The sequence below is a fragment of the Leuresthes tenuis genome, unplaced genomic scaffold (genome assembly GCF_036924035.1).
Source record: "Leuresthes tenuis unplaced genomic scaffold, fLeuTen1.0.hap1 SCAF_14, whole genome shotgun sequence".
NCBI classification, from domain to species: Eukaryota; Metazoa; Chordata; class Actinopteri; order Atheriniformes; family Atherinopsidae; genus Leuresthes; species Leuresthes tenuis.
In genome coordinates, this window is record NW_027325368.1 from 21,344,926 (window position 1) to 21,356,783 (window position 11,858).

Sequence of the window (11,858 nt, forward strand, 5' to 3'; positions counted from 1 at the left end):
ACTTTCTGCAAACCTTACATTATCTGCTGAGAGTCATCCTTGTAAGAAGGTTACGTCTCTCACGCAAGTTTCACTTAGTACTTTCTCACTGTGTGGCAAAGAAATATATTCATCTTATAGCTAAATTTTCCATGAAAAGATCAAGACTGACACAAAAACATGAGCTGTAAAATGCCTACACTGAAAAACCCTCCAACGGTAATTATCGCGGTATTTTACGAGATGTATGACTGGGCGGAACTCACGAAGCCATTTTGGCTCTGTACGCTTTGCTATGCAATCGGCGTGCGCGTCCTTGTAGATCCAAGATGGCGCCGGTTTCTCCGAAAGCCCGGCCAAGTTAAGTGCCAGTCAATGCGTTCAGTCGGCTGGAGTCATGGCGTCCGCCAGTACGGGTGGCAGGGTGTCCTGCGGGAGAGATTTGAATTGTGTACCGGAGATTGCTGACACGCTCGCTGCTGTCGCCAAACTTGGGTGAGGAAAGCGCTTGACCCTGCATGTTGTGTTTTCTAGGCGAAATTAGATCAAATAGAGTTACGCGCTGGTTTGTTAGCGTGTGATGCTTGCTAAGCTAGCCGGTGAGTTATCAGCACGTGCGCAATCACAAAGATGCTTGACACTAGTTTGAAGTGTCTGTAAAGGATAATGCAGGCAGTAATTCGTGAACTGTTTGGAGGATAATTACGTAGACAGGTTTGTGTTTCGCCTCAGTTTTGCATTGTTAACACATGGATGTGATTTCATACGTTTTTCCCTCCGGGTGCACAGGTTTGATTTCCTGTGCATGCCCCTGTTCCACCCGAGGTTCGGGAGAGAATTTGAGTTGGAGCCCGCTAAATCCCGGCTCGGTGCCCAGACCCGGTCAGACCTGCTGCTATGTGGAAGAGGTTAGTGTTTCTACCCCCTTACCTTGAATTATGACAGGTGTCTGTAGTCATTCATTTGTTATGTTCTTCTCCAGAAGACACAAAAGTGAGCCTCTGAAAATGGGCCTTTTCAAATTACATAGACACCGATCTGAAATGTGATTAGAATGGCCACAGCCATATAAATTTCAATTTTCCAGTGTGTTAAGATATAATGAAAAATAAGCACATAATATATCAGATTTTTTTTTTAAATTTAGGAAAAAAGGACTTTAGCTGCATTTACACTGTTTTCTGTGTTGTTTGTGTAGTCTGTTATCTTTTGACATCTTTTAAAATATGCAGCATTTGATGTCAGGACATCTGGAAAACTTGGTTAACAACGTTGAGTTATAGACAACCAAAAGAAATCCCATCATCTTAAGACAACCGCTTTATGACCTCATTCAAATGTCAGTTAATATCCTTTACTCTGTCAGCGCTGACAAAAGAAGAAGGAAGGAGGGGGGGGTGTTCTCATATTTAGTAGATGGTGATTTAAAAATAAGGCAATTCCTGTCCAGATGAGCCCATAAACATCTGTTCAGTTTCAACCTTGTCAGGCTTGCATGTGATGCCGGGGCTTAAGAAAAACTGGACGTTCATCCAGCAGACATTTTAAAAGCTGAGCATTTTAAAGCAGACCTTTAACAGAAACCTGTTTGTGTGGATGTCATCCGTAAAAGGCCTTTGTGACTCAAGAGATCGACAAGAAATGCAAATGTCGGTAACTTTACTTTTACTTCTGCTTCGTCCAGATTGGAATACTCTCATTGTTGGGAAGCTCTCACCATGGATCGACGCCGATTCCGAAATAGAGACGGAACGCAGGAACTCGGAGGCTGTGAGTTGTTCACTGTAGGCAGTTTCTGATGAGGGCTGTGTAACATTGTGGCACTGGTGGACATGTTGGGTTAATGCCTCCTCGTGTCTCATTATGTCATTTTCCCTTCTTCCATTCAGGCTCTAGCACAAGAGCTAAACTTTTCAGCCTACCTCGGTCTGCCTGTCTTCATGATCCCCCTGAAGGGCCCTCATAGTGCCAATCTCGCCCGCCTGCTGCTGAACCACATCCACACTGGGCACCACACCTCAAACGTAAGTTGTGCAGCGTCTGGGACGTCGACGGTGCTCTTGTAAATGGCTTTTACACGGCAGCCGAAGCCACCGCTTTAACCGCTGCTGTTCTCTGCGGTCATTAGTTCTGGATACGCGTCCCGCTCATGGCGTCGGAAGACATGCGGGACGATCTGATTGAGAATGAACCGACCGTTTGTGCTGATGAAACGAGCACTGACGAGAAGACCTGGGCCTGGTTAGTGTCACGCTTGTTCACTTCTTGAGCAGCCGGGGGCTGCCTGCATGCTGAAACGCTCGTCACTGATTTGTTTTGCTCACTAAACTCGTCTTTTTAGGTGGCACTCATTAAGAACCCTCTGTGATTACAACAAGAGGATCTGTCTAGGTGAGAACAGACACCGCAAACAGCCCGGTGCAAAACCAGCACACTAAAATAAGTCTTTGTCTGCTTTTTACTGAAAATGGGCTCTTTTGTTTTCCTGAAGCTATTGAAATCGGAGCAGATATGCCATCAGAGGCTGTGATAGATAAATGGCTCGGCGAGCCGATTAAAGCAGCCATACTTCCCACAAGCATCTTCCTAACTAACAAGAGGGGCTTCCCTGTTTTGTCGAAAGCCCATCAGAGGATAATCTTGCGTCTCTTCAAGGTACGACATGATAATTCGCCGTCCATTTGATTGCAACAATTGCTCGGAACCAGCCGGTTTCAAACTTTTCTCTAACCAAAAACTGTCTCTCTTCTCAGTTGGAGGCGCAGTTTATCTTCACAGGCACCAGTCGGCACACGGAGAAGGACTTCAGATCCTACCTGCAGTACCTGGAATACCTCAACCAGAACAGATCTGCACCCAACTCTTATGAGCTCTTTGCTAAAGGCTATGAAGACTACCTTCAGTCGCCGCTGCAGGTCAGGAAGCACTCACTCACTCGATTTTAGATTCCTTTTGTGTTTGTTTTTTTCCCCCAATGATGAATAGTTTATTGATATTTTTCCCTTCATCTTTTAGCCCCTCATGGACAACTTGGAGTCACAGACATATGAAGTGTTTGAGAAGGATCCCATTAAATATTCTCAATACCAACAGGTAAGCTCGTTAGACACAGCTGGAATTGCAGCCTGTGCCAGATAGTTGTAGATAATTAGAGAAACCACGGTGCAGGAGTTGTGCATTATGTATAGTTGCAGAATGTAAAGAATTTGTCCTCTCTGCACCCATTAGTGATAGAAGATTTGTTGTTTGCCACTGAACAGGATACAGACAATAGAAATGGTCTCGTCACCATCATGGGTCCCTTTCTCTTGTCAGTGCAGAATCCAGTCTGTAGTTTGAGGGAAACTGGACTGATCGGTGCTCTCTGTCATAGACAGTTTCCGTTCGTATGAACTTCTGAATGATCTGTAACAGCCTGGTCTGTTTCGTCCCTTTGTGTACAGGCTGTATATAAATGTCTGCTGGACCGAGTACCAGAGGAGCAGAAAGACACTAACGTTCAGTAAGTATGTGCACATTAGTCTGTTTATAAAGAATCACGGTTAGGAGTTGGAATTTGATCTGAATGATTTATATCAGGAGAAACTGCACTTCTTTTTCCCTTCGTTACCCCTCCAAGATATTATCTCTGATATCTGAACAGGGTGCAGCGTTTTAATTTGATCAGTGTTCCGGCTTCAGCGGTATTATTGGAGCTGATCCCGTCTCTTTGTGCAGGGTGTTGATGGTGTTGGGAGCAGGTCGGGGTCCTCTGGTCAATGCGTCCCTGAATGCTGCCAGACAGGCAGACCGGAAGCTGAGGGTGTACGCTGTGGAGAAGAATCCCAATGCTGTAGTCACGTGAGCACATGAAGGCTTTTTAATTCCCGTCAGCATGCTGCCTGTAAAGACGAGATGTACGGTGGAGAGTAATGAAGGGAAGCCTGAAACGTGTGCTTCTTCAGACTAGAAAACTGGCGCTTTGAAGAGTGGGGTGACCAGGTGACTGTGGTGTCATGTGACATGCGGGAGTGGACGGCACCAGAGAAGGCCGATATCATTGTGAGCGAGCTGCTCGGATCGTTTGGGGACAACGAACTGTCCCCGGAGTGCTTGGACGGAGCGCAGCACTTTCTCAAAGGTACTACAAGTTTGTAAAGACTGATTCAACGCGTGGACACTTGAGCTGCAGATTCTCTGGTGAAAAAGCTGCATCTTTCTGTTGTTAGCTCCACCAAGCAATGGAAAAAAAAGCATTTGTTCTCCTCCATTACCTTCCACGCTTCCTTGCAGCTCATATCACTTTCTTTATTTCCTTCATTTCAGATGATGGAGTCAGTATCCCTTGTTCCTACACGTCTTTCCTGGCTCCTCTATCCTCCTCCAAGCTTTACAACGAAGTACGAGGCTGCCGGGAACGTGACAAGGACCCAGAATGCCACTTTGAGACGCCTTACGTCGTGCGCCTTCATAACTTCCACCAACTGGCTGAACCCAAACCGTGCTTCACCTTCAAACACCCCACAACAGGTTGAGAGAAACACTTTGAGTTCACGCTGAACACCAACAAACATCGTGTACTTTCAATAAGTTGACCAGCTGTCCTTTTTCTCTCAGACATGAACAATAACCGCTATCAGTGCCTCCGGTTCTCTGTGGGATCTAACTCAGTGCTGCACGGCTTCGCTGGTTACTTTGAGACCACACTGTACAAAGATGTTACTCTCAGTAAGTCAGCTGAATGATAAGGAAGTGATATTGTGCAAATGCTTGAGTTTAAATATTTGTTTTAACGCACCGTGTGTTTGTTGCAGGTATAAAACCAGACACGCATTCACCGGGAATGTTCTCCTGGTTCCCCATTCTCTTCCCTCTCAAAGTAAGTCGGCATTCAGTGAAACTCTTGAGTGTCAAAAGTGGATTCCCAGATTTACTGTCCGACTTTTCTTCTTTAACAGCAACCGATCACCATATCACGGGACGATGATGTCACAGTGCGATTCTGGCGCTGCAACAACGGGAAGAAGGTTTGGTATGAATGGGCTGTGACCGAGCCGTCCTGCTCCGCCATCCACAACCCCGCAGGCCGTTCCTACACCATCGGCCTGTGAAGACTTGCTATCCAAACACCCGGCGACCGATGCGCAGTCGAGGGTCTCCACAAGAATCGGTGCTGGCTGAAGTGAGGCCGGTCAACACTCTTTATACGCACGGTTACAACTTGGACTTGTGATGCGAGCGCTTTGAGGATAAACCAAGTGATCTTGCAGTTTTGATCTTCAGCAGACGCCGTACTCACAACCTATCGCCGCTGTGAGATCGGCTCATTCAGTTCACATCCAAGACCCGACCCGCCGGTACACCGCGCTCAATCCGCTCCCCTTACTGTTTCTGAACTGTTATTGCAGACATACACATGCAGTCCAACTTTACCTTTGCCTTATCAAACGCACATTCCACATGATACATGAAATAGTTGCGTAGTGTCAGTGCACCCTTCTCAACACAAGAGGGGCAGATAAACGTCCCCCCTTTTCAGGTCACATGTGTGACAACTGTGTTTATACCTTTGTTTTCTGTATGTTTGAACCATTTAAATAAAAACACTGTAATGCTCTCCATTTGCTCTGGAGTTTTGTTTGGCACCTTCTTGCTCTGCTGGTTTTTAGAGCGGAACGTAAGAGTCAGAAATGTCTTTAATCTTGAAATGATGACAGCGGTGTCTATGGCTTTCACGAAAACAGGTTTGATTCCTCGGCTTCACCTCTGCTGCTTCAAAGAGATCGCTCCTTTGTTCTCACACGTGCAGCGGATCAGTCTGAATGGTAAACCCTCTTTAAAGGAAATGCTCACTGGGATGTGGTGAAAAATTAAAATTTCAGGTCCCAAGAGAACATGAATCCCACTGAACAGAAACGGCAGTCGTCTCCCAGTGGATGCGAGAACCAAAAAAGAGATTCCTCGCTGTGGAGAAGAAGAAATGAGACCTTTAACCTTGAAATAAAGCAGTTCCCTCGCCTCTACCGGCTCTGAAAGCTTGCGCACAAACGCCTCAGTTTAAATTACATCCAAGAAAAAAATGTTTGACCGAAATGGGGAAAATATGACAACCACAATAAATCTAATGGGTTTTATTTTGCTCGGCTTTCTTTCAGTGTATATCGGACAGTTCAAAGCTCAGCATCCACGCAGCTGATCCCTGAGGAAAATAAAGTTCATCCTGTCAAAACAGGCACCACCGTTACAGCTCGGCTTGTCATCTTTTTTTTTTTTTTTTTCCCACCATGAATTATTAATGGATTTCAGATCCTGACTTCTTGCTGACCGAGTCATTCAGTCGAAATGTCTCCCTTAAAGAAAAGTTTGAGTGCTATTTGCTCTGCAGCAAGATGCATCATTCTCCTTAGAAACGACCCCATCAACGATTGAAAATCCCAGGATATAAACATGTTAACACCTGGATGGAGGAACAGTGTAGATTTCTCACGTCTCTGACATGTTTTTGAGCACTGACTCAGGCCAAGATTGAACATTTCCTCATAAGTATTTGTATCATAATCTGCAGGGAAGGGCACCGGCGTGTTCTCTCCTCAGGTTAAATTGAGTTGAGGTTAAATCCTGCTCATTAAAAGAAGGATGACCTGCCTCAGACTGCAGATGAAATATAGATTCCTAACTCCTTTTTCTGGATTCTTATGCTCCTGTAATAGAATCTACATTTGTTATCTTATTTAATGCATTTTTCCCCTCTAAACAAGAAGCTTTAAAGGCCTTTACATCACCAAGCAGCCTCTTCTCACTGTGGCTGGTTCTCTGTTGGCTGTTTTCTCTCTTCTCGTCCCTCTTTGAACCGCGTTTGCGGTTAACTCAGTGAGATCGATAACGATGGTCCCATCTTATGAGAAATCCAGGCATTAAAAAAAGATTTTGAGATTGGAATTTTTTTGTAAATGATACTGAAAATGACATTTATTCAAGCATTAAGACCTTCAGTTACTGCATTTCCTGTGTAAATTAGTTCTATCTATTAGGTATTAAATGAGAAAGTTTCTTTTGACTTTTATGGTAATTTATTTTAATTCATTCTAGTATCGCAGTGAAGCAATAAACTCCAAACTTGTGAAATATTATCTTGGGAGATGAGCGTGACTTCTCAGAGCTCACCAGCTTTGGGCCTGCCCATTAAAAGTATAGTTTGAGTATAGTAAGAATATTAACACTTCGATGAATCAGCACTATTATAATTAGAATGATAAAGTTCTATTTAGATTTAACTCCTAACTCTGACTTTGAGCTTGGAGGCCTTCCAAGAGGTGAGATGAAAGAAGGGCCTGATGTGGACAAACGTGACAAACACAAAGACAATGACCAACAGCATGAGAATTCTTAGGAAGTGCGGGTGCAGATGGGAGAAGACAACAACGCTCAGGGGGCGCGAGGGAGATCCACATGGGGAGGACGAAGTGTGGTGGCAGGAGCCAAAAGCCAACTTGCACTGCTCAGGCAGGTCAGACAAGTGCAATCAAAAACTGTCAAAAGCCACAGTGCCATGGGGCCCAAACAGGGTTTGAAGAGAGAAGGGATGTGGATGACCCCCAGGGAGGAGGCCCTAGAAACACCTCCAAGCAACCCAGGTGCCAACCCAAGCCAAGAGGCCAAAAGGACGGAAGAGCAGGATCAAGTACCCAAGGACCAGCGAAGCCCGAGGAGTGAGAGAGGCTGGATGAGTCCCTCAGAGAGCTGAGGCAGGAAGCATTGCATGGCACAGTGGAAGCAAAGCAGATTTAATTTAAATCCTATTCTGCTCAATAATATTAGAGATTCATACAAAAAAAAAAAAAAAGTAATGTCACTTTTAAAGGCAAAGTATTTTCCAGGAGGCCTTTTATATTTATGAGGAAAACACATCTTTGTTGAGCTGCAGTTTTACGTCCTCCCTGTCTTTCTCTTTCAAATGTTGGTCATCCACAGTGCACTCTCAGCCTATGTTGCACGTGCTCTTTAAACATTACTTTTGTGTCCAACATGCACAGGAAAAATAGGTTTTTCACCGCTGACAGCAACGCAAAAGTAGAAAAACCCAAGATGATTTGCTGGAAGCCTGTTCTGAAACAGTTAGAAATGATTTGCGTTGCATGGTGATCTCAGCAGAATAACACGGCGAGGCTGCAGCTTTTGTGATTAATGAGGAATCGGTATTAAACCATATCATCAAAACCTCTTAGAATGTAGTTTTGTATTTCTGGGATCCCAGAATGTTGACCCAGTTCCATTCTCTAACAGTAATGCTTCACTGAATAACTATAATACTCATTGCTAATCTTCTAATTTGCTCATTTTCACTGTAGACCATTGCATTTTATTACATTGCATGCTGCTGTGTATATGCTGTGGATTGCAGTGTTGGTTATCTACCCCACTAACCAGGCTGTGATAGCGCTCACCTTCTCCAACTACGTCCTGCAGCCCCTCTTCCCCTCCCGCCTGCCCCCAGACACCGGCCTCCGCCTGCTGGCTGCCGTCTGCCTGCGTAAGTCATAAAAAAAAATGATAAGAGTAGTGACAACTGGATAAGGTCAGTGCGTTAAAAGGTTATGACTCAGTGGAGTACCGAAGTTGCAAAAAATCCCTCTTTTTTTTAAAAGGCTTCTGTGCAGACTGATAAATTGGATTTTTTTTCCTGCCCCTGTCAATCTCAGAGCCTCCATGTGAGGCGATGCATTCAGTGAAAGTGTTTTGAGACCCCAATAATGCGCACGACAAATCTAAATCAGCCTGTGCATTGGGTGCTGAAGCTAAGAAATATGATTTCTACAAAATGATCTAAATGCCAGTTGCACCCTTTCCAGGCAGATGTTAGTGGCAATTAATGTTTTTTTTTTCAGTACCATAAGGAGCTTAAGACAGGTTCCACATTCCATGCATAAGGAGGTTAAAAATCTTTGACACTGACTGTTAAAACTGTTTCTTTTTATGCTTATGAGCGTTGATTAATGCAGGAATCTACATTTTTTTATGTCGCTCATCGAGATGTTCATATCATATGTGAATTTTACATATCCTGTTGTTTGACTATGATTAAATAAGGATTGTGCATTTGCTTGCTAATGTGAGTTTTCAAGAATGTTTGCTACATCTTGATCAGTATCAGTAAATTTCAGATCTTACACGAGCTTTGTTTGCTGATACAAACCCACTGAACTCGAGGCGTAAAATGTTGGCCCATCAACAACAGGCCCGTCACACACCCGCAGCATGCGATGGGCCATGCCTGTCCGAGATGTCTTCACAACTGGCAAGCTTTTAAACTTGGCTAGCTCAACCACAAAAAAGAAATGAGGTAACATTAAACCAGATGGAATTGATAGGGAAAACATTTTGTTGATTTGGGACAATAACTATTAGATGTACAACAACAAAAGCAAGACTGCAACTGAAAATAGAGCCTGATGGTGTTCAATCAAAGAAATGAGCAAAACCGAGACAAACTTTTCCAAAATTGGTTGGACTGAAAACAAAGTAGTAAATCAAAAATCGAGCCAACTGCTTTAATAATAATACAATAGTTATCACCCCAGGTCCTAATTAGTCAAACAAAAGAGAAACTGCAAGGGCAGAGAGTGGGGTTTTATCTAAGTTATTCAAACTAACTATAAAAAGAACGCCTTAGCAAAATTATCACTAAGGTTGCACTAAGGCTTGCAGTCTCTTAAGGGGAAGAAGTACAGCTACAAATACACAAGGTTCCCATTAAGGCCATAAAGTGCTCCTTACCTCAAGTAAGCAACATAGTTACAACCATTAAAAAGGCAAAAGCAGGGCTCAGTGGCAAGCTGCTCACATCAAACCACAGCTGCACTGACTAGCAGAAAACACAAGGATTAAAAGGCTAAGGCGCTCCAGGGATTGGTGGATCAGGATCCAGAACAGTCTAATTGGTGTTATAAGGACCAAGGTAGAAGGAATCAGAACTATCCGGCCGATCTTGAACAGGCAACGATACAGCTTGGCCAGCAAAGCAGCTCCCTGCAATCACACTCACAATCTGCATAGCAGAAAGAGCCATGGGCCGTAACAGGCCTCATGATAATCATGGGTGTTGTCCAAATAGGCAGTGGTAGTATTTGTTCTACTTTGTTTCTTTGCATTACCTTTCTTCCTGTCTGTTTCAGTCTGCGGTGTTTTGTCGTTTCATAGTAGCATTTTTAAACTGAAGAAATGTCCATTCCTTGTACATTTGCTTAAGTATTAAGAACATGAATTATTACATTAACTGCAGACATGACATTTCCCGTTATATCTATTAGACAATAAATGAGCAAATTTGTGACTATTTTTCTAATGGTAATTCATTTCTTTAAGTCTATCTCGGGGGAAGCAACAAACTCATAACATAATGAAATATTATTTTGGGAAATTCGTCTAACTTCTTTTGCTGAGTAAGCAGAGCTCAGCAGCTTCAGGTCTGTGCATTGAGAGTGTAGTTTGAGACTTCTGACATTTCTTTTTTGTATCATGGAAGAATATTAACACTTTGAGTCAAAAAGTATCTATTGATAGAAGGATTTTCAGTCAAGTACATTTAACTACAGTCTGTTTCAGACAACAGCAATCTACATAGAGGGACCATCTTTTATTATCATCTTGAATGTAAGTACAAGATTAAGGTAGGATAGCTGGTATAGCTTTCACTCTGAGATGCATCTTTGGAGTGACCGTGTCTATATTTATTGATTCTCCTCTGTACAGTGTATTTTACTCTTCGAATCATGGCGCAAGGAGGACAATATGTTGGCACTCCTAGCAAGATCTTTGCAGAAGTCGCTCAGGCCCGAGTAGCCTTGAACGCCTCCTAGTCTGAGTGCAAACAAAGATTAGAGATTTGTATCCAAAAACATTTGGTGGATAGAGAGCAGCCCTTCAAATCCAGGGAGCACCAAACTGCCTCAGAAAGCCAAAATACACCAGAACTCAGGCATAACGAGGAGGACAAGAAGAATCTGGAGCAGGAGAATAACCTTTTAGAAGAGCAGAAGAAAAACTTGGAGGAGGAGAAAAATAAACTGGAGGTGGAAAAGAAACATCTGAAGGATGAGGGGAAAGTACTGGCCGAGGATAAAGAGAACATGGAGAAAATTACTAAAGACGTGCAGGACATGAAGAAAGACCTGGATGATGACATGGCTAAATGGGAAGAACAGAAGAAGAAGAATGAAGAGTTTAAGAACAAGATTAAAGACCTAATAGGGAATGTGAGTGAGGAAAGGGAAAAAATCAAGAGAGAGAAAAAAGAGAAAGCAGGAAAACACAAGCACAAGACCTGCAGGAGGAATCCAAAAAGGCTAAATCTGCTAAGAAAGATTTGGAGGAAGAAAAGAAAAAAGATGGGGCAGATGAAGAAGGAACTGCAGGTGGAAAATAAGGAACTGGAGGAGCTTAAAAAAACAGCTGGAAGAAGTAGAGAGAACTGCAGGAGGAAAGAAAAAATATGGAGACTGCAGCTTGGAAAAAAAATAATTGGAGGAGGTAAAAAAACAGCTGAAAGAAGAGCAGACAGAGATGCAGGAGGAAAGAAAAACAATGGTGGCAACAACTAAAGGCCTCCAGTTACAACAGATTCATCCGGAGGAGGCCAAGAAACACCTGGAAGAGGAGACAAGAGAATTCCAAGATTTGTCAAAGAAGAACAAAAAAGTACGGAAAGAGATGGAAAAGCAGATGAAAAAGAGAGAACAAGAGGTTGAAAAAAAGACAAACAGCAAAAAGTGGAAGTAAATGAGGATCAAAGGGAGGAGAAAAGAGGTTTCTGGGGCTGGCTGAAAAAGAAAAGCAGCAACAAGAGGGTCGAGGAAGCCGCTTGTTGCTCTCCCTCTTCCTGCTCCTTCCCTCCACCCCTTCTG

At 43.5% G+C, this 11,858-nt stretch overlaps 1 protein-coding gene across 1 annotated transcript; it reads left to right on the plus strand.

The window, feature by feature from the left end:
- The first annotated feature begins 335 nt into the window (after nucleotides 1-335).
- Nucleotides 336-5,575, plus strand: prmt5 (protein arginine methyltransferase 5). The gene is made up of 16 exons (XM_072363947.1): nucleotides 336-474; nucleotides 769-887; nucleotides 1,664-1,749; nucleotides 1,869-2,003; nucleotides 2,108-2,220; nucleotides 2,321-2,370; nucleotides 2,471-2,634; nucleotides 2,733-2,894; nucleotides 2,995-3,072; nucleotides 3,423-3,481; nucleotides 3,697-3,819; nucleotides 3,924-4,099; nucleotides 4,285-4,488; nucleotides 4,576-4,686; nucleotides 4,773-4,837; nucleotides 4,917-5,575. The coding sequence occupies exons 1-16, from the start codon at nucleotides 377-379 to the stop codon at nucleotides 5,067-5,069; spliced, it is 1,896 nt and encodes a 631-aa protein (XP_072220048.1). The 5' UTR covers nucleotides 336-376; the 3' UTR covers nucleotides 5,070-5,575.
- The last annotated feature ends 6,283 nt before the right edge of the window (nucleotides 5,576-11,858 follow it).